The 24318-nt window shown below is 28.7% G+C and overlaps 1 protein-coding gene and 1 pseudogene across 1 annotated transcript; one reads left to right on the plus strand and one right to left on the minus strand.

Annotated features, from left to right (window-relative positions):
- The first annotated feature begins 618 nt into the window (after nt 1-618).
- LOC110619586 lies at nt 619-3555 on the plus strand (annotated as a pseudogene).
- A 17351-nt stretch (nt 3556-20906) lies between these two features.
- On the minus strand, nt 20907-23331 carry LOC110618860 (COX assembly mitochondrial protein 2 homolog). Its single transcript, XM_021762131.2, has 4 exons — nt 23192-23331; nt 22704-22778; nt 21418-21522; nt 20907-21331 (listed from the first exon to the last, which is right to left on the minus strand). The coding sequence occupies exons 2-4, from the start codon at nt 22746-22748 to the stop codon at nt 21236-21238; spliced, it is 246 nt and encodes an 81-aa protein (XP_021617823.1). The 5' UTR covers nt 22749-22778; nt 23192-23331; the 3' UTR covers nt 20907-21235.
- Between the last annotated feature and the right edge of the window lie 987 nt (nt 23332-24318).

Raw genomic sequence — 24318 nt, forward strand, 5'->3', positions numbered from 1 at the left:
TTTTCAATTATATAAATGTATAGGAAAGAATATCTCCCTATGATATGTAGAAATACCAAATAAAAAATATATATATTTATGTATATTGAGATTGTGTATTCAAAAATATTTTTCTTTTTCGTTAAGATCGTTTAATCTCAAATAATTCACGGTATTTCTTAAATTTATTTAGAAACAGAAATCGAGTTTTTCAAACTCTTTTTTGAGTAGTTGTCTTTATAAAAACTTTCAAATGTTGTAAATATGATAAAAAAAAAACTCTCTCCATAATGATGTATTCAAAAATATAATTTGGTAATATGTGTAAAAAAATTAGTGGAAAAATTAAAATTAGTTCTAGAAAATTGTTTATTGTTCAAATACATTATATCTAAAAATGGATATGATTATGTAGAGTAAGAAAGTTGCAAATACGAAAAAACCTTTACTGTATTATTGAAAAAAGTAGGGCTAAAATGTAAGATAGAAGGGAACTTACTTTTATTTTAATAATATTCTTTTTTATTAAAAAATTTATAATATCAAGAAATATCAGCCACAGAAACCATGCATGCAATTCACAAGTAGATGATTTAAGTTCTGCATGGACTCTATATAAAGAAGCATTACCAAGAAGCGAAAACCACACACAAGCACTTGAAATTATCATGGCTATGGCTACTAAACACTACAACTTTCTTCAGCTATTGGGGATGCTCGTCTTGTTCATAACCTTGTTGGCTCTCACTAGGCCAGCAATGGGAACTGATGATGATGATATTCCTGACGATTTTAGCCGTAAATATTTTCCGGATGACTTCATTTTTGGAACGGCTACTTCTGCTTACCAGGTAAATATATAATCATTTATGATATTCAGATCGAAGGTGAAGCAACCGCAAAGGGTAGAGCACCTAGTGTTTGGGACATATTTTCCAAGGAGACTCCAGGTATGTATGTGTATTTGTCCATCTTTATTGACTATATCTAATTATTTATGTCTAATTTTGCAGATAGAATATTAGATGGCAGCAATGGAGACGTTGCAGTTGATTTCTATAACCGCTACATAGTATAGCAGTCAAACTTTTTATTTTATATTTCCTTCCTCAAGCCCTATGTTGATTATCAACAATAAAATTAAATAAGCTTTGTGAAATTGATGTTGCAGCAAGATATAAAAAACGTCAAAAAGATGGGTTTTAATGCATTTAGAATGTCCATTTCATGGTCTAGAGTTATACCATGTAAGTATTTTATTAAATTTTTGCTTTTATTTATAAATTAAATTTGTTATGCAAAATATTTATAAATTTCTCTATCTTTGTTTTTGAAACATTAAATATTTAGCCGGAAGGAGACGTGAAGGAGTGAACGAGGAAGGAATTCAATTCTACAATGATGTTATCAATGAAATTATAAGCAATGGTAAACCTTATATATTTTCTTTAAGGAGATTGAAAATTAAATTAAAATTACAAAAGTATTCCAAACTTATCGAAGTTAATTAAATTACATCAAAATGTTTAATTTATTTTGTTATAAAATTCAGGACTAGAGCCTTTTGTTACTATTTTTCATTGGGATACTCCTCAAGCACTGCAGGACAAATATGGTGGCTTCTTAAGCCGTGATATTGTGTAAGTATATAATTTTATTGTGATTTTAAAATATTAAAAATTTAGAATTTCATATAAATTTTGTTCAAAAATATTCTCATCTAAGTATTAAAATATCTTATTGAATTATTACATGAAATACAGGTACGATTATCTTCAATATGCAGATCTTCTCTTTGAAAGATTCGGTGATCGAGTGAAACGCTGGATGACTTTTAATGAACCATCAGCATATGTTGGATTTGCCCATGATGATGGAGTTTTTGCCCCTGGTCGATGCTCATCTTGGGTGAATCGCCAATGCCTAGCTGGAGACTCAGCCACAGAACCTTATATAGTTGCCCATAATTTGCTTCTTTCTCATGCTGCAGCTGTTCACCAATATAGAAAATATTATCAGGTTTATATTATATATATATTTTTCTCCTAAAAAAATATATGCAATTACATAAAACCTTTGTATATTTGACTATGTAGGGAACTCAAAAGGGCAAGATTGGGATTACCCTCTTTACCTTTTGGTATGAACCTCTCTCCGACAGTAAAGTTGATGTGCAAGCAGCCAAAACAGCCTTAGATTTCATGTTTGGATTGTGAGTCTTTCTTCCAAATTGAGCTGGTAATTAAATGTTTAACATGTATATAAATCTTCAATTAAACTTTGTATTTTTATTCATAATTTCAGGTGGATGGATCCCATGACTTATGGACGATATCCAAGAACTATGGTAGATTTAGCCGGAGATAGATTGATTGGATTTACAGATGAAGAATCTCAATTACTTAGGGGATCATATGATTTTGTTGGATTACAATACTACACTGCATATTATGCAGAACCAATTCCTCCGGTTGATCCAAAATTTCGTAGATACAAAACTGATAGTGGTGTTAATTCGACTCGTAAGTTCACGTATAAAATTATACATCAAAGGTGGAAAAGAATATGTGTTTGTATCTTTTGCATATAGAAATAGGTTGATTAAGTTTATCTGTCTTAAAAAAGTTTAATTGACAATATGATTTTTTTTCCTTTACTGCAGCTTACAATCTTAATGGTAATCTTATTGGTCCACAGGTTAGTACAAAGAAAAATAAATTGATAAAATTCTAGCAAAGAGAAATATTTATGTGAATAATATTGTTGACATACAAATTAAAAATTTGCAGGCTTACTCGTCATGGTTTTACATTTTTCCAAAAGGTATTCGACACTTTTTGAACTATACCAAAGATACATATAATGATCCAGTCATTTACGTTACTGAGAATGGTAAGTTTTTTTTTTAATAAATATTTTGTTCATAGAAAAGTAAATCCAGATTATATTTTTGATCTAATTCTCAAGTTTACACTAATTTAGGGGTTGACAACTACAATAATGAATCTCAACCAATTGAGGAGGCACTTCAAGATGATTTCAGGATTTCGTACTATAAAAAGCATATGTGGAATGCACTAGGATCTCTCAAGTGAGTCCAAACTCTATGACCCATACTAATTATTATAGAGATTTGGGATAACTATTTTTAATTTATTTTCAAATGATTATTAATTTTTACAGGAACTACGGTGTTAATCTCAAAGGTTATTTTGCATGGTCATATTTAGACAACTTCGAATGGAATATTGGTTATACATCAAGATTTGGGTTGTACTATGTAGACTACAAAAATAACCTAACAAGATATCCCAAGAAATCGGCTCATTGGTTCACAAAATTCCTGAATATATCAGTTAATGAAAATAATATCTATGAGCTTACATCAAAGGATTCAAGGAAGGTTGGCAAATTCTATGTGATGTAGATAATGTCTTTACTTTTTGTGTGTCTCTTGTAATTAAATAATATCATTGGGCTACTATATACCACCAATGATCTGGCTTATGTTGTGATAAAATTTTCGTTATGTTGTATTGTTATCTTATGTTTGAAATAAATATTGTTATCCTTTTCTATTCTGTTTTAATTAATTTTTCAGATATCAGTTGAAATAAGGGTAATATGTCTCTTATAAGGGTCTTAGATACTCCTCCCCTTTAGACTTGATCCAAATTTAACATGCTATCAAAATCTCTCTATTAATGTTGGGTCTCTCATAAATATACCACGGTTCAGTATAATCTTGAACACGAGGAATTATGTTAAATTTCACATCGATTTGAAATAGGAGTAATATACTTTTTATAAGAGATTTAGACACTCCTCCTTCTTGAACTAAGATTTTAAGGCGAGTTCAACTTGATTTAAATTAATATTGAAAATATTAAGTAATTATTTTTTTCAAATGATTAAATTATATCATTTTAAATCATTAAATTGATTTTTTTTTTCTTAAGTCTTTACATAAATTAACAATACTATTATATTAATGGCATTGTTAATTTCAGAAAATAACCTTACAAAAACTTCATTTTTTTTTTAAATTTGATTATAATACAAAACATTGCCTAAAATAATATTTTTATAATTCTTGCAAGATATAAGGAAAAAAATTCAATTATCTCATAGTAATTGAGCGTGGAATATGAAAATCATTTATCTTCCTAATTCTAAGATAATTGTGATAGTCGTTTGTTGCCATGACGTCTATATGAAAAAAAAAATTGAGCAGTTTAACTTTTCAGAAGATTAAGTTTCGAAATAAAATATTAATTTTTTATAGAGAAATGTAAATTTTGGTTTTAAATATTAGTAAATTAATCAAACACATAATATTTACATTATTTTTAAAAATTTAATAAATAGTTAACTTATTAAAATCATAATAATGATATATAAATATATTATGTCAATAATAATTAATGAGTATCGAATCTATAAAAATAAATTAAAATAAAAATATAAACTAATTGAATAATAAATAATTGAAGTGATTAATCAAATTAAGAAAAATATATAATTTTAAGAATATTTTAGTATTAATCACATGATTCATCAAAAATGCAAAGATTTCTAGGTGTTGATGGATTAGTTTAATCCATGAAATTCAACTAATTCAACCCAATCCAAATGAATAAATTTGATTAAATAGTTATGTTGGATTGATTTGGATATTTTATTCAATTTATATAATTTTTTTAATTAATTTTTGTTAGTTAACCAATAAATAACTATTTTATATTCAATTACATATTCTACATTCTAACTTTACCTTCTCTTCTTTAGTTTTTTATATTTAGTTTGAATATAATACTAATTAGATTTTTTTTATCTCTATTATTATTAAAAATATTTATATTTAGTTTAATTAAATTATTTTATTTTTATTTTTAATTTCTACAAAATTAAAAAATTAGTCATATTTTTTCACTTGCAATATATTTGTATATACGCTCTTTTATTTTTCTGCAATAATTTTAGATGCAATAATTTTTTAATTTCTATAAAATTAAAATTAGTTATATTTATTAACAAAGTGAAATTAATTTGTATAAATTATTTTAATTTTTAATTCGTGTAAAATTTAAAAGTAGCCATATTTCTAAAAAAGAATTAAAATAATGTGCAAAATATATTTTATTTTTTAATTTTTATAAAATTAAATTAGTCACTTTTCTAAAAATAATTAAAATAATATGTAGAAATTATTATAATTTTTTTAATTTCTAAAAAATTAAAATTAAAGTTATAATTTTATTTTAAAATTAAATTTTTTTAGTTTATAAAATTTAAAAGCATATAATTTATAAAATTAATTAGATTTTTTTCTTCGTTATTATTTAAAATGCAATATCTAAATTAATTATTTTATTTTCATTTAATTTTTATGATATTTTTTAATTTATATTTTTAGTTGTGCTTTTATTATATTAGCAAATTTGCAGTTGAGATTTGAATAATTTTTCATTATATTTCATAATTAGTATACCTGATGCCGTCAGAAAAAAGAGGTGTATTGTGATTGACTAGACCTGCAAGAAAGAGAACATGAGGTGTATTGTGATTGACTAGACCTGCAAGAAAGAGAACATGAGTACCCACTTCGACGTTCAAGTCCATATACTGGAGAACAGGGTGACTACAGTGAATTACTTAGAACTTGAGTAGTGTAAGAGTATAGTGTACCTTTGCCTCCGTGATCCTTCTCCTTTTATACTGTAAGAAGATGGAGATAAATATAACATTTTCTGATAATCCGACGATAATATGGCCGCTGCTTGATAAGAAATATCGCCAGCTAATAAGTCAGTGATCCTGCGATTACAAGAGTAACGAGAATATGCTGAATGGTACCTAATAATGATAACTTTGTGCCGAAACTCAACCTATCCAAGGAAGGGCGAGTTTTAGTGATGAACCGGGTATCAAGGTGTCCGGGTATTCCTTTCATTAGGTGGAACCACGTTATCCACTTATCAGATCCTTGCCATATAGACCTATTCTGTGGTGACAGCTCATGATTCATTTTGGGCGACTCTTGTGCACCATTAGAGATCCCCCTGCTGGCCTTCGATTCTTCAAATTCGAAGGTGATGGCTTGTCTTTTTGGTCTGAGGCACGTGGCACAATTTAGTTAGTCTTTACTGTTTGTGTCATTTTGTCTGGTTTTAACCATGGTGATTGCCTTATTTCTCGAGTCGTATTCAAGTCTTTATCGGCTACGTCATTGTATGAAAATCTTATTTTCTCTTCTTTTACTTACAACTATCGTCTGTGGAAGAAATGAATAGGGGTACTTTCTTTTCTTCTCCTGAGGATAACAAGATCCATGTGGATGATACCATTATGGTTTATGAAGAGAAGCTGAAGGCGGGTCTTTATGAAGGTGCAAGCATACTGCTTAGCTCTGTATATTGGTTGAGGATTGCAACTAGTCCAACTGTAATGGTTTTCAATGCCACGAGCCCTGGGAGGGGGTTAGATTATGTAAAATTGATTTTGAGGGCCAAGCTAAGGAGGCAATTGGAGAAACGGTCCTCTTCATAAGGTTTTACCTGGATAGACAATATCTTCTCAGAAGATAAGGTCAAGCAAGAGGATGAGGGACAGGTTGGAGAGAACCCCACCGACTAGGTCTCGGCTAATGACGTAATAGATGAAAATTCTGATGTAATAGAGACTTATGAGGAATAAACAGAAGTCATCCTTCTCCTCTTATGATATTTTGTAATGAAAATATATATTTTGCATATCTATTTTTAGGTGTTTATATATTTTGTATTTGTCCTGTGCCCTCGTAGCTACTAACAACTTAAATAATCTTTTAATAATTGGCCAAAGGGCTACTATCCAACCAAACTATAAATCTAGTGACCACCATTTTTTGCCCAAAAAAAGGGGCTAATGCAGGTTCACCCGGTTAATGGTCATAAAATAATTTAGAGAATTTTTATAAAACAGGATCAATACCTAGACATGTGGTCTGACAGACTTCCACCTTCCCATCATGAAATGTCTTAGAGAAATTTTGCAATATGGGACTGACATCTAGTCACGAGTCTTGAGACTTGGTCATGAGACTCACCCTATCAACATTAATCTTTAATTGACACTGTCGTCTTTTGGGGATGGCACCCATAGGTTCGCCTGTCAATTGCTTATCCGATAGCCCTGCATAAGATGCTTTGTTTTGCAAGACTAACACTTGAATTGCGGCCTGACGGAACTTGCCTCATAGCTTGCATGGATGACTTGATTAGTGGACCAACGCCCGATCTTTTGGCCTAGCTTATACTCACCTTGTGGCCAAGCCTGGCGTATACCGCCTTATGGCCTTGATTAATGGGACTAACACCCAGATTTGGTCTGGCGGAACCCGCCTTGTAACTTGGTCTGGTGGAACTCGCCTTGTGGTCTTGATTTATGAGATCGACACCTAGATTGTGGTTTGGCAGAACCAGCCTTGTGGCCTGACCTGGCGAAACTCGCCTTATGGCCTTGATTAGTGAGACCGACGCTTGGATTATGGTCTGGTGGAACTCTCCTTGTGACTTGGCCTGGCAAAACTCGCCCTGTCCAGTACATCAAAGACTTTTCAGATATCTTTTGGATGGTCTTCCAAGGATTGACTCTTTACCATTATGTCATCCACGTACACTTCGACTTTTGACTCTACTATGTCCTTAAAAATGCTTGACACCAGCCTTTGATAAGTTGCTCCCATATTTTTTAACCCAAATGGTATTACCTTGTAACATAAAACTCCTTCATCTGTTATGAATGCAGTCTTCTCTGCGTCCTCGGTGTCTATTATGATTTGGTGGTAACTTGAAATGGCATTAAGAAACGGAACCACTGCATGAACCGAGGTCGAATTTACCAACCTATCGATAGACAGTAATGGGTAGTGATCTTTTGCACATACTTTATTCAGGTCAGTAAAATCCACACACATCCTCCATTTTCATTACCCTTCTTCACCAAGATCGCATTGACGAGCCATGTAGAATACTGGACTTCCTTTATTAATCCTAAACTTTATAGCTTATCAACATCTTTTTTGATCACTTGTTGTCTCTTTGGTGCAAACCTTCTTTTTTTTTATTGGACTGGTTTGACAGCTTTATCAATAGACAGCTTATGAGTGATAAGAGTCGAGTCCACCCCTGTCACATCTTTTGGAGACTAAGCAAAAGTAGTTACTCAACACTTTAGCAACTCTATTAAAGGAGTCTTTGTTTCACCGATTAATGCAGTACCAAACTGTACATTTTGTTCCTTACCTAACTGGACCTCCTCTACTGGGTCTGCTGACTCTGGCTTTATATGAGATTTCGACTCCTCTAGCAGGTCGATCTCTAGTAGGTCGATGAGTATTGTTGCTTTCCCTACATTTTTTGCTAAGTGTCCGTAATATTTTTTGGCCAACCTTGGGTTGCCCCAAATTATGGCTGACGGGCATCAAATCCATCAATTAAAATTGATTTCTCTTTTCTTGATTTAATAGATTTTGTAGATAGGGTGAATGAGTGTTAATCCTACAGAGACCTCAAATTTAATTCTTATTATAAGTGAGAAAAAGAAAAACTGTTTAAAATAAAAAGAGAGAAGAAAAAAATTACTATTGGAGAAGTTAATCTTAGGAAAAGTTAAAGAGGAAATAAAATAATGCGATTGGAATGATGAAAGAATAATTAATTAAAAAGCTAAGCTGAAGGTAATTAAAGTTGAGAGGTTTTTGCAGTTGATCATTGATTAAAAAGATAATTCATATAATTGTCCATTATTTGGTTATAGTGGTCAAACTAGCGAATCCCACCAATTTTTTCTTAAAATTAAATTAATTCATGTAACGCTTAAATTAATTTCTAGTTAATTAATAACCCCATCAAGCATATAGATTTAATTAATTAATTGCTTTAAAATTAAAATGATAGAAATTAAGAACAAATCTCACAACTTTAAATAAATCTCAATTTGATTAACCTTCAACTGAAAAAGATGAGTTAGCCACTAAAGGTCATAATAAAATTACAATAAAATTAAAAAAAAAAAAAGAGATGGGTTTGGCTAAAAAGAAACCGAAAGGAGAGTGTAGAGATAATGAGAAGAGATAAGAGATGCCTCCCCTACCTCAAAATCAGTTTTTATATAGCCTTTTCCCAGACAAAAAAATAACTATTAAAAATTTTTTAGAAAAAAGGTAAAATAAATCTACTACTCCTACTATGATTTTTATTCTAATCCTGATCTGATTGTATTTGCAATTATCTGAAATAGTTTTAAACTCTATACAACTGGCAAAGTAGAAATCATGCAATCTGTCCATCGAGTTTGGATCACATCCTTGGGCAAGGCCGTATCTTTCAGTCAGAACAAGCTTTAAAACAGTCTCTTTTGGTTCCTTTTTTATTTTTAGCTCAAAACCTGTCCAAAATCAAAATTCAAGTAAAAAAACCAATTGTTTATATTAAAATTATAGCAAAATCATAGAATTTAGTATGTAAAAAGTAGTGAATTTTGCAATTCATCAGATTCTCCCACACTTGTACTTTTGCTTATCCTCAAACATAAAAATTCAAATACCTAAAAAATTAAACCACAGCCCTATCCTTAATCAATTGAAACTTAATTATTTCAAAGCAAAAAATCAAATTGTCATGCAATAAGATAATAGCAGAAATAACTTAATTTTCAACAAGTCGCATGTTTAAAATGTGTTTCTCAAAATATAAAATTGGATTGCCCTATCCTTAATCAATTGAAACTTAATTATTTCAAAGCAAAAAATCAAATTGTCATGCAATAAGATAATAGCAGAAATAACTTAATTTTCAACAAGTCGCATGTTTAAAACGTGTTTCTCAAAATATAAAATTGGTCAATCCAATTTTAAGCATACAAAATATTAGAATGCCATTAATATTAAACTATCCTTTTAAAGGAATAGAATTTTAGAATCTCTTGACTAGACTGACAAAATTTAAAGATTTTGAGAGTTTTATTACACTTCCTACTATATCTTGCCTGAAATCGATGAAGTGAATGTGAATAAATAGTTACTGAGCCACTTGCCCCATGTTATTTAGCTCAGATGGCTACTAGCTCCACTCATGATCACCAAACAGAAGGCATGGGGCGAGTTTTTAAACAGTCCAAAAAGGGCGATACTCTCCCAAAACACTAATTTTTCTATACAGAATCACCTTAAGGGTCACCAAGTACCGCACTATTTAGGCTATCGGGTTAGTATCCAAATAACCAAGTAACTAGAGGAGTGGGTCATAGGAATGCAATTTTTATGATTTTTTATTTTGCTGCTTTTGCTATTCTTTTCTTTTTCTATTTTCTATTGATTACACCCTATGATTTTTAGCATAAAATATGGTTTAGACAATGTCCTTAATGTCTTTCTTAATAAAGTGCAACACCTCATTTAAAAGATCATACATTCATTATTCAACTTATTTAAATAAGGACCATACTTTATGAATTTTCAAAACAAGACTAAAGAAATGAATAGGGATACTTTATTCTATTTAGGCTAGCATACAAATAACATAAAAACTTAAATTCTTTGATAAGGACATATCAAACTTCTCATGGCAAGTAGGGACTTGTAATTTTTTTTAAAAATAAACTTGAAAAGAAAAATAAAAATCAGGGGAACTTTAAAAAAAAAATGATGAATCAGCAAGTGCAAGTGCTGAGAAACAAAACAAGTCATACAAGCTTGGGCAAGCTTCCAACAGCAAGTAGAAAAAATTTATGCAGAATAGCAACAGCAGAAGAGGAAACATAGCAGAAAAATATGTACATCAGCCAACAGCTAGAAAAAATGAAAAAAACATTTCTATTTGAAATCTTCCCGTTTCCCTCCCATACTTACTCCTCACATTTTCCTCAATGTGCAAAAAATTCAAGCAACGGGGAAGTTCATTATAAACAAATCAGCATAAATGAGAAAAATAAACTTCCCTCAGGAGTAAGTGGCCTCTAGAACTTCAGGCTGTTGGAGGCTGGGGTATAGGCAGCCCCAAGTGGGAGAGGATGACATCCAATTTGGCATCAATGTGGCGTATTTTCGCCTTCATTCTGACTAGGCAGACTTGATCATCAGGTTCTGTAGGTGCTGCTAAGATGGCTGAGGCTGACTTGTCTTTTGTCCGAAATAAGCGTGATCGTGGTAGAATGATAGGACTTAGAGGAGAAAATACAATTTCTTTCCTCTCATTGAGGCAATGTAAGCCTATTGAGTTAAGTGCATGTATAACAAGAGGAAGAATATGCTCAGCAATGTGCAATTCAGTGCGCTCTGTGTTAAGCAAATCCAATCCTACAACTAGCATAGAAATCACAGAACCTAGATAGATATCATCAGATATAGTCTTAAACTGGGAGGCTAACCAAAAATTAAAATTAACTTTACGCTTATTCAACATGCACCACAGATAGAAGAGTTCATATTTAGTCAGCTTGGTGGGATCTTTATTTTTACAAGAAAATGTATAACAAAGGAACCTGTGAATGTATCTAAGGTATGGCTCTGGATATCATTTACTTTAGATTTACCCCTCGTAAACTCAAGTGCAAGATTCCATATTAATTCTTCATATACTAAGTTTGGATCCCAACTAACTGGATAGTCATACAAGGAGTCCAAGTATTCAGCAGATATAATATAATCGTTATCATAAACACCTAAATGCATATTAAAACTTGTAATTGAATAATGTACCAGTTTGTTCTGTAGCTTAAAATGAGCAATGAGTATATTTAAATTAAAATTCTGTACATCAAAATAGAACTCAAAGGTAATATAAAAATCACGGCACACCTCAACATAGTAGGGACAGTTTATTGCAAAAAATTTTCTCCATCCAATATTATCAATTAAAGTATAAACTTCATCAAGAAATTGCAACTGAGATAAGATAGCATTATTTATGCCTTTGCAAGAATAAATATCAGAATGGAAGAAAGCTTGGTACCTCTCTTTATCATCGCCCTCAAAGTTCAAGTTACCATGTAGGTCATGTTCCTTTGGCAAGTACCTAGCCTTACTGTCGGCTATCATGGGCATTCTTTTCTTTTGTTTCTTTTTAGGAGGAGAAACGGGCTGAATCTTCTCACTGTTGGTGTCCTATGCGTCCTATGCTAGTCCCATGGTTTCTTTCCCACTATGATTGGAGGCTATGTCCTCGCTGCTACTCTTTGTGGAAGCTTCCAAGATCAATGTGGTGGTCTTAGGTTGTGCTTTTTGGGCCTATAGCTATTTCAGAATCTCTAGCTTGACTTCCTATTCATCATCTTCATCAATGTGCACTTCATAAATGGGGGTTTTGCCTTTTTTCTGCGAACGAGTGGCTCTCCTCATTGTGACCGGCAAAGAAATTGTCGATGGTGCCGAGGTTTCAGTTTGTGATGGCATCATAGTGGTCTTTGTCGCTTTTTCAAAGGGCTACTTTTGTGTCAAGGGTGTCGCCGTGGGGTCCGACGACTCTTGGCGACATCATATGGATGAGGTCGCAATGGCCGTCATCACATCAGACTGGTCCTCAATCCGTTGGTGCTTCACCATTGTAGTTCCTACAAAAGAGAGAGAGAGAGAAAGAGAGAGAGAGAGAGAGAGAGAAAGAGAGAGAGAGAGCTGACGGCGCGAGAGAGAAGAAAAGAATAGAAAAGAAAAGAAAATAAAGTGTTTAGGATTTTTATAATAAAAATAAGTAGTAAATAACTAAAACAATAAAATAAAATAAAATTACCTTAGAGCAGTTATAAAATAAAGCAAATAACTTACCATTCAAATCTCAAATAACCATGGAAGGTTATATATGATCTCTATAAGATATAATCTGCTCCAAGGTTGAAGACAATAGAACAATAAAAATAAAAAATTAAAAGGAAAATAAAAGCTCCTACTTACGGACAGGCTCAAGCCTATCGCCTTGGGTTGCCTCCCAAGTAGCGCCCTTGTTTACTGTCCTAGACTAGACATTAGTGGCATGTAAAGCTTCATTGATTTCCCTTCTACAACCACTTCCATCTTCATTTTCATTTAACACCCAAATCAATTTCTTTGCTTCTAAAGGATTCAACTCATAAGAGATTATGACTGGAAGAGTGTTATTACTCCTCAAAAATATATATTTCAAATGAGCTGGAAGTATTTTTAATTTAAGTTTTAGTATCTGCAGAATAGAATGAAGAAGTTTCTTGTAAGTATCAGGTATTGGAACCGAGTTAAAGATATTTACCTTGTGGCTCAAAGTGTCCAATGAGCGGACTGTTTCTATGATTTCCTCATCGAATTGCGATGTGCTATTGTCAAAGCAGTTTGTTGTCAAGTTTTTAGTTAGAACTACCTCCAACTTGTCTACCTTGCTTAATTCAAATACTTCTTGGGCAAGAGGATCACAAATGTCTATACTGAAAAGGAAAAATTATCATCAGGATATTTCATCACATCATATATATTAAAATTTACCTCTTCTTCGTCAAACTCCATTGTGAGCATGTCTTTATGTATGCTAATCTTCGTTCTAGCTGTGCTAAGGAATGGTCTTCCTAGCAATAAATCAGTAGAGTTGGATAAACTGTCATCTTCCATGTTCAAGACAAAAAAGTCTACTGGAAAAATCAATTTCCCCACTTGAACTAGGACATCCTCCAACACGCCCTTAGGACAGACTATTAATTTATCGGTGAGTTTGAGTTTGACTTCTTTTTCTTCTTCTTCTTCTTCTTCTTCTTCTCCTTCTCCTTCATCATCATCTTCTTCTTCTTCTTTTTTTCTTCTTTTTTGAGGAGGATGAGGAGTTTTTCTTTTTCTTTTTCTTCTTCTTCTCCTTCATCATCATCATCTTCTTTTTTTTTTTTTTTTTTTTTTGAGGAGGAAGAGGAAGAGGAAGATAATCTATTTCGTTGACCGAAAGAAACGATAAATATGTTTTAATAGATATGAGAAAAGATAATGACGTTTTAATAAATTTCTAAAAATGTAGAGATTGACTTATTAGTAATAACAATATCTAAAGACTAAATAAGGAGTTTTATTTGAGAGCAAAATTGAATTTTAAAAATTTTCTCTCTTATTTTTTATTTATTTTTAACGGAAAAAAAATGAAAAAGACTATTTCGTTGACCGAGAAAAAAATAAAGACATTTTAATAATTTTTTAAAAATATAAAGAGTGAATTATTATTATTAATAATATTTAGAGAGTAAATAATAAATTTTTAATAAAAAAATGTATATATAATTTCAAATGAGTACCGGCAACTTGTAAGCACGTTTAATAAGAAGCCAATATTGAAAATAACAAAAGTTTCTCACCTAATTTTCTAAATTAAGTGAGGACATGTTGTACATTTTCCAATAAGGAAACATTTCCTTCTTACAAAAAGATTAGGAAAATTACTAAAAAATATAAAAATAAAATTGACGTGGTAAAATTCCAGAGGTGGTAGGATTTGGAGACGTGGAGGGTGATTGTTTAAAGGTTTTGATAATGAATTTCCTCTTACAGTATTATATGGATTTTTTAATATTTAATTTTAAGAGAGAGTCTATAAAATAAAAAATAAAATTTATTAAAAATACTTTTGATAGAAATTTTCTGATGCTTAAATTAAATCTCAAAAATTATAGAGTAAATACTTTAAATTTATTGAAAAAGGTTTACATCAACTTTTTTTTCTCGAATAATTAAACAATTTCAAATAAAATATTAATTGTATATTAAGATTCTATTTATTTTATGTAAATTACAAACATAATATAAAAATATACTTTAAAAATTCATCTTTTTGGTTCAGTAGTCAATGGTGAAATTAATTTAGGGATTTAATTTAAATAAATAAATAAAATATATTCTTTTTCATTTCATTATTTTATTAATTTTTTTATTATTTTAAAATTATTATTCACTTTTAATGTATAATTAACTATAATAATTCTAGTTAATTTTATATTATTTTCAAATCAATCAATCATTAATTATTATTTTTTTAAATAAATATTTAAAATATTTATTAATATTTAATAAAATTTAATATTTATAAGATAAATATAATTAAAAAGTTAATAAAATAAATTATCTTTTTTAATATATAAAAAATCAAAATAAATAAAAATTATAGAATAATAGGAATACAAAATAAATACATATTCAGAAAATAAATTCCTATAAAAAAGTAAATAAACTATTATAATTAAATTACTATCATTCTCATATATTTTTTATTAATTAAAATATATTTTTAATGATATTATTATTAATATTTATAAATATAAATTATCAATTAATTATTTATAATTTATTATAATTTTATTATAGAGTCGATTTTTAAAAATATTTACAGTATAATAATTTCTTTTCCCTTGTAATATGCAAATCCATAAAAAAAAATAATATAATATTTTAATATATAATTTATTATTAAAATTTGATTTTTCTAAAAAAATATTCTAATTTATTAAAATTTATTTTTTATAATTCCAATCATATAAATAAATTAATAAGCGAGTGAGATAAATAAAAAAATATTACTTAATAATAAAAATAGTATATAAAATTAAATTAAATAATGAGTAAATAATTTAAAAAAATTAAATGAAAATTTAGATTTAAAATCTTGAAAATAGAAATAAATTTTTTTAATTAAAAAATAATAGAGAAGATAGAAATTAAGTAGTAAAAATTTCTTTAACAAATCAATTAAAAAGTTTGATTTTATAAAATATAATAATAATTTAATTTAATAATTTTAAAATAAAAATAAATTAATAAATTTTTTAAACGTAACTGAAATTTAATGATAATTTTTATATTTTAAAAGAGAATTACATATAGGGTTCATAGCTTCTTGCCCACTATTTATTAATAATATTTAAATAAAAAAATTTATTAACCCTATATAATTTTAGTATTATAAAATTAATATTATTATGCGATTAAATATATACGAGAAAGTAATCTAATAAAATATAAATTTAATTTCTATAATTTTACAAATTTATATTAATTAATTTATATATTTATCTATTTTATTTTAATAAATTATAAACAATTTTAATAATTTCATACACATTTAATTACAACATAATATTATTTTATAATTTTAAATATTAATATATTAATATATTTTATTATTAAGATTGAAAATTTTAGTATCATAAAATTAATATTATTAATTAAAAGCACGAAAATAATTCAATATAAATTTAATTTTTATAATTTTAAATATTTATATTAATTAATTTATTTATTTTTTAATAAATTATAAATAATTCAATAAAAATTATTTTTTAAAAAAATATTTTATATGAAACAAATCAAGTTTTAATTTAATAAAATTTTAAAAATTATATTAATGCGAATAAAAATAATTGAAATTTTGAGAATTAATCCAATAGATAAGGTTAATTCATTAATATATTTTTTTAATTAAAAAAATATAGCAAAAAACACAGATTAACAAGCAGTGAATACACATGGCTCACACTAAAACTCTTTTTATATCTAAAAATACCTTCATTGACTTTAACACTCTCCTTACCCGATTTATAATTTTTTTTTTTTTAACTGGAAAATGGAGATCGGGATAGAACGTGAAACCGTTTAAAATTATTCAAATACACTTTTTATCATATTAAATGTGTGAGTATTTTATAATTTTATAATTTATAATACATCATTTATAATATTTTTATCTATAATTTTATAATTTGTAATGCATAATGGCTAGCTGCTTAGACGTAGGGGTGAGCATTCGGTCGGTTCGGTTCAAAATCGAACCGAATCGAATAAATCAAAAACCGAAATTTGAGTGTTTATGAAAATCAAATCAAATCGATTTTAGTCAGAAATTGAATCGAACCGAACCGGTCTGATTCGGTTCGGTTTGATCGGTTTCGATTTTTAATAATTTTTTTTATTTTTTTCATTTTATTTTTAATATTTTAAAATTTAATTAAAATATTTTAATCTTAATATGATTTAATTTCTATATATTATTGAAAAAATATATTATTATTACTAATTGGTTCGGTTCGGTTTTTTCGGTTTTTTTCTGATCAAAACCGAACCGAACCGAAATAACCGAAATTTTTAAAATTAAAAACCGAACCGAACCGAATCGAAATATATAAAAAATCAAACCAAATTTTCAAATCAGTTCGATTCAGTCGATTTTTTCAGTTTAAACCGAATACTGCTCACTAGGGCTGAACAGAATCCGGTTCAAACCGAAAAAACCGACCGAACCAAACCGATTTGAAAATTTGGTTCGGTTTTTTATACATTTCGGTTCAGTTCGATTTTAAATTTCAGAAATTCCGGTTATTTCGGTTCGGTTCGGTTTTGATCAGAAAAAAACCGAAAAAACCGAACCGAACCGATTAGGGATAATAATATATTTTTTCAATAATATAGAGAAATTAAATTATATTAAAATTAAAATATTTTAATTAAATTTTAAAATACTAAAAATAAAGAGTAAAAAATTAAAAAAATATTAAAAATCGAAACCGATCAAACCGAACCGAACCGAACTGAATCAGACCGGTTCGATTCGGTTTCTGACCAAAATCGATTCGGTTCGGTTTTCATAAAAACTAAAATTTCGGTTTTCGGTTTATTCAGTTCGGTTCGGTTTTGAACCGAACCGACCGAATGCTCACCCCTGCTGCTCACCCTACTTAGACGTAAAAGCATACCACATCGCCATATTACGATAAATTAGAATTATGTATGATTGTTAGTATAAAATTATTAAATAATTTAAATTAATATTTTTTATTAAATAAAAAATAAATTTAAAAATTATTTGAATTAATTTCAACATTACTCTTTCAATTTACATACATATATATGTGGGAAAAAAAGTGAGTAATTGATTTAATAAAAAAAATAATAATTGAATTTAATAATAACTGTGGTGTATTTATTAGACTTATATTTAGTATATATTTACATATTTCTCTTATATACTTTTTTTTTTTGTTTTTCTGAATTTTAAGAAATTTATTTGTTTTTCTGATTACTTAATTAAAATATTTTTATATTTTATAAAATTTAATTTTTTATTTTTTTATTAAAAATAAATAATTTATAAAATATTTATATTATTTAATTTTTATAATTTTTATTATATATATTTTATAATTTTATAATTTTAAAAATCCATATTATTTAAATTTTCTAACTGAACTTAAATTAAATTGGCTAATTTGGGTAATGACTAATTTATTTATTTATTATTATTTTAGTATTAAATTATTTTATTTAATTAATTTTAAAATATAATTGAATCTAAAATTTATTTAAGGGTTTAAGTAGATTTTTAATATTTATTTAAAAGTTTAAGCGGAGCTTTTACCAAATTTATACATCCAAAAAGGAGTACAAGCTTGCATAATTAATAAAAACCTAGTATTAAAAACGACAAACATTCTGCCTGCCTATCTCACCTAAACTTTATAAAGTAGCGGCCACACGTTCTGCACAATTTACTATAAAAGCCAAACATTTCCTTTTTCATTGTTCAACTTCACGGCAAAGGATTGAATCTAAAATTAATAAAATTCACTCTCATTTAAATTTATGATTTTGAGAAAATTACTTTATAGTCCCTGAGATTTAACGTAATTAATATTTTTGTCCCTCTATTTTGGCGACCCAACACTTAAGTTCCTCACTTTCTTTTTTGTCTAAATTCGTAGTCCTTCCGTCCAAAATAACCGTTTAGGACACGTGAATTGACAAAATTAACCCTCTTCTACTTCTTCTTCTTCTTCCTACCCTTTTTGCAACTTCTTCTTCTTTTTCTTTCTTCTTTCTTCTTCTTTCTTCTTTCTTCTTTCTTCTTTCTTCTTCTTCTTCTGGATTTCACATTGAGAGAAGGGTATTTTTGGAAAAAATTATCACATTTCACCTTTGACTCTTTGACCAAACGGTTTAAATGGACGGAAGGACTACGAATTTAGACGGAAGAGAAAGTGAGGGACTTAAGTGTTGGGTCGTCAAAATAGAGGGACAAAAGTGTTAATTACGTTAAATCTCAGGGACTAAAAAGTAATTTTCCCTATGATTTTTTATATTTATAATCTAAATTTTTAATTTTAGATTAAAAATTTTAATTTTTGAATTTATTATAATTATAATAATTTTTAAAATTAATTTTAATTATATTTAAATTAATTCACATTTATAATTATTTTTATTATATAACTAACTTGATTAATTTGAATTAAATTTTAATTAAAAATCTTAAATTCTTAATTATAAATTATTTTTTTAATATAATTTTAATGTATTGTGTTACATATAAGAGAATTAGGTTCTGAAATAAAGAGAGAAATTAATAAGAGAATGAGGCGAAAGATAATTTAAAATGTTAACTTCTCATTTTTTTTTCCTTTTTGGAAAAAATGTGATATAAAATTGATCTCGAAATGTGAAAAATGAAATTTGGGAATTAGTATAGTGGTAATCTTGCAGATTGCGAATGAAGCATTAAGCTTTGTGTGTAAAGTTCATTGTTTTGTAAATGCAATGCACTCACTTTTATCATTGTTCTTCAACTCATCATTGATTGAAACAAAAACAAGTTGATCATAATATAAAATGAGGGAAAGATGCAATTTTTCTCGCAACTTCAACGAAAAAATTTATTTAAATTGTATTTACATGGATCTGGAGTATAAAATAATAGTGAAATCTATATCAAATTCTATACATTTATACTACCGATTCATTTAAATTCAGTTTAGAAAAAAATTATATGTAGTCGTATTATTTTGATGATTGTTGCTTATTAGTAGTCTAATAAGTTATTTCTGCCATTGAATAGCGGTTTACATTATCAGCCCTAAAATTTCTTTTTTTATACAGAAAAGAAAGGGTAATAATTCATAATTTAGTATCACAGATTTAGCAAAACATATAATTTAGTCTCTAAATTATTAAAGACTCACTAAAAAACAGACTAAATTGTAAATTTTACTAAATCTCTAGACCACATAGTAAATTACCCAAAAATAAAGCGGCTCATTGAGTGAACTTGTGGACTGTTCCAACTGCTCATTCAAAGCACACAAATTAAATAGAAAAATCAAGCATGAGCTCCTAGTTCAGCTTCTAATCTTTTTTTCTGAAGACATGAAAAAAAATCCTAAACGAATATTAAAAATCGCCATTAAAACTTTTAGCGTCGTAGTTTTTATAACATCCTAGTAGGGGTGAGCATTCGGTCAGTTCAGTTCAAAACCGAACCAAACCGAATAAATCGAAAACTGAAATTTAAATATTTATGAAAACCAAACCGAACCGATTTTGGTCAGAAACCGAATCGAACCGAACCGGTCTGATTCGGTTCGATTCGGTTCGGTTTGATCGATTTCGATTTTTAATAATTTTTTTTATTTTTTACACTTTATTTTTAATATTTTAAAATTTAATTAAAATATTTTAATCTTAATATGATTTAATTTCTCTATATTATTGAAAAATATATATTATTATCACTAATCGGTTTGGTTCGATTTTTTTGATTTTTTTCTGATCAAAACTGAATCGAACCGAAATAACCGAAATTTCTGAAATTAAAAACCGAATCAAATCGAAATGTATAAAAAACCGAACCAAAATTTCAAATCGATTCGATTCGGTTAATTTTTTCGGTTTGAACCGAATACTGCTCACCCCTACATCCTAATCACCCCTACATCCTAGTGTTGAATTTCAATTTCGGTTTATGCGTTTAGTGGCGATTTCTTTCCCCACAAAAAGGTCTAATTTCTTGTTGCGTGGGAGTCCATACTGTTCTTGCTAAGTTACAGAACACCCTCCTTGAAGATTGAAGCATTATTACAAAATTGATGACCAAAACAGAAACAAGAACTCAGTTGTGTGATTGAACAAATGGAACCATGGCAAATCAAATTTATAACCTGAATTGCCATAACTAATGTCTCCTTGCAATAGCACAAACAGATATATCAAAGCTCATGATCTTCCTACAGGGCGAATCAATTTATTTTTGCACCCACGGAAAAAATTAACTAAATAATACCAAAATATGCAATAAACTACATAATTCAGATTATCTCTCACTTTGTGGCAATGTGCAGTATGGGCCGCTCAATGTTTTATAAGCTACAAAATAGATTTCTATTATCTCAATTCAGAATCCATGAGAGTTTCAGAGATAACTTCCCACTTTGTTGTTAAGCTTGATTAGAATTCTTTTACTTAGGGCATTCTCTCAGCAGCTTCCTTCCTTATTGTCTGAAGCCTTTCTTTAAGTTTTTTACTCTGTTCAAAGTTTGCCTTCCGCTTCACAGCTTTCTGAGGGAGAATTTCAAAGTTTTAATGTGCAGTCAAGGTTTATATTTTAACTAGATAAATGAGAGATAAACGTAATAAGCACTTACTTCCTCTCGAAAACATCGATCAAGCTTTATTTTGAGGTCTGTACATTTTCCAAAGAATTTTCCATAGGGATGGTCCAAATGACACTGTTGGAATTGCTCAATTATCTGCAAAACATTTTTGAACATCAGAAGATTATCATCAAAACCCAATATAATGCAATAGGCAGAAAAATGGCACAAGAGTTGCATCAGAGTTACATATCAGAGAGAAGAAGAGTTATTATGCGGCAAAGAATTGATGAGGTGGCATTAAAATGCAGGAAAGGAATCAAGTAGTTGGCTGAAGCATTTAGGTTGTTGTCAAAAAGTTGAATTAGTTACGAACAGTTACTAACTCTGCTATATAACTGAGAGATCATCTCTTATACTGGCATTCCAAGAATTATCAAATATTAATCAATCTTTCATTCTTCTATCTCTCTCTCTCTCTCTAATTCTCTCTACTCAGCAAATTTCTCCTTTCTTTCTCTCCACTTTCTTCTATTCCTGTCCTCGACTTGTTAGGGATTTACTCCTTAACAATCGATTTCACCCTTCATCAAGCATCACGATTTTGGGGGTTACAGTCCATAATTTGCTAAAAATATGTTTGTTAACAAATCATAATTCTGAGGACAAAATACCATTAGAGATACAGTCTAGAGATGAAGTTTGAATGTTTTGTGCATAAGGTTATACACTGATCTTTAAACCCTGACTTAAAAGCTACAAGTCTACAACCAGATGCAGCAAAAGATCATCTACGTTCAATTGGCGTAGATGAGGCAGTATCTTAGACCACTTTTCCAGAGATTGGAAACTAAGCCAAAATCTCAACCCAGTCTACAGCAGAAGAAGCAGGAGCCGGTAGGTGCCAAATTGCCAGTAATATGGAATATTGATTTTTCTCCTTATAAATTAAGTTACTAATTAAAATGTATATATATGAACTTTACGCTTCCCAAATAGCATCAGAGTTGGCCCTTTAATCTAAGGAAGAATTATTATCATGTCCCTGAATTTTTTGAAAATTCACAAGTTTTTTCAAAATTACTCAATTAAGCATTCCTTTATTTTTTATAAAATCAAACTCTTTATTCCTTCTGCGGAAAAGCCCATTAGTCAACCTATTTTAGCCTTAGTCAACCCTCGTTCCAATCACAGATCCTACTCCAAAAAACACACAAAGTCATGAGTGATCCATCCAAGATTATATGCAAGAAAGAATCTGAGTTTCCCATTAGCATCACAAATCCTAGGGAAAATTGAACCATAACAAGAAAAGAAAGGCCTAAAGGGAAACTCACTTCAGCACACATTGGATGCCTATGTAATGTCAAAGGAGGATGCATTTTCCAGCAAACAATTCAACACCCACAACCCTGCATCAGAAAAAAAAAAAAGGTGAATTGTTATTAAATTTAAGAACATGTAGTTCTATGGAAATCCAAAATTGTATATGGAATTCATAAAATCCTCAATCTAGAAGTAGTTCCACCTTATCAAATCTCAAATTAACAGGTTGAAAAGAAATACATTCCTTTAACTTCTATCATGTGAAAAGCTTCGCATAAACAGAATTCATCAAGAAATAGAGAGAACCCATCATTCACTGACCCCAAATATAAACGTTTATCCCCGTGTACATAAAGTTCTATATTCATAACATCCATGTATGCACACTAGGTATTTGAAGAAATATTCAAAAGAGAGGACCCAGTTCAAGGAAGATGGTTGAGTAGAATAGAGAGAAACCAAGAATCTAATTCAGCGCCTGTGAAATGCTAAAACGTACCAGTTCCTGGGTTCTGCCTGTAGTTGCAAAGGAGAAACGAGCCAGCTGCTGGTGCAGGTGGAGATGGAGAAAAAGAGAGACTTTCGGCAGCCGCCAGTCGCCAACGCCAGCTCAAATGTCCAAAACATTTAATTTATCGTGCAAAGCCACGACGTGTCGTTTCTTCTATAAAGAGAAGCAAATAAATGCCGCAAAACCCCTCTAATTTTAAGAAAAAAATAATATAGGTCCCTCAATTTTAATAAAATTAATTAATTTATTTTTATAATTCTTAAAATTAATTAAAATATATCTCATTATTTTAAAATATAATTATTTAATTTTTTATTAATAATATTAACAGAATTTGTTAAATTAAAAACATAACTGTAAAATATATGTAAATATTAAGTAAATTTATTTAAAATTTAAATTTTTAGATTAATGTAAATATTATAATTTTTTTTAATCAATTAACCTTTAAAATATATTTGAATTGATAGAAAGTGAAAAAAGAAAAATGAAAATAAAATTATTTTTCACCCTCATGAAAAATAAGTAAGGAAAATATGAATAACTCTCTCAAAATTAAAGAGAAAGTGAATGGTGATTCAATAGAATTATATTTTTATCTTCATAATAATTTATTTTAATAATAAATAGAAGAGTAAGAAATTAATTTATTATCAAAAAAATAATTTTTTTCTTTTCTATTTTTCCTTCCAAACATTCAAATAAAAAAAAAATCTCATTTACTTTTATTATCCTCTTTATTTTCTTTTTCCCAAAAAAAAATTCCCAAACATAATGTTTTTCTTAATTCAAATTCTGTCAATGAAAAGCTTAAAAATATAAGTTATATAAAAGAAAAAAATCATTTAATGGAACATAAACATGTGTCGTTATTATTTAAAAATTTTAAATTATCACTTTTTTATTTCTATTAATAACACTTACTTTTATTTAATTTAAATTTTATTTAAATTTTTAAAAAATATAATTAAAAAATTAATTAAAAATTATCTTTCAAATATATTTATATATAAAAAATAAAATAAAATAAATAAAAATTACGTGCATAGCCATTCAACTTTCCATCTCGGAGCAATAAATTGTGGAAGTGCTGTCGAACTGCTTCTGATTTTCTC

The sequence above is a fragment of the Manihot esculenta genome, chromosome 7 (genome assembly GCF_001659605.2).
Source record: "Manihot esculenta cultivar AM560-2 chromosome 7, M.esculenta_v8, whole genome shotgun sequence".
Lineage (NCBI taxonomy): Eukaryota > Viridiplantae > Streptophyta > Magnoliopsida > Malpighiales > Euphorbiaceae > Manihot > Manihot esculenta.

Bases quoted from the DNA above. Each gene is read 5' to 3' on its own strand.
- LOC110618860 (XM_021762131.2), bottom strand. From the start codon at position 22,748: ATGCATCCTCCTTTGACATTACATAGGCATCCAATGTGTGCTGAA. The intron at 21,523-22,703 runs GTGAGTTTCCCT...AATGTTTTGCAG, and splicing joins GGCATCCAATGTGTGCTGAA to ATAATTGAGCAATTCCAACA. The intron at 21,332-21,417 runs GTAAGTGCTTAT...ATTCTCCCTCAG, and splicing joins ATCGATGTTTTCGAGAGGAA to AAAGCTGTGAAGCGGAAGGC.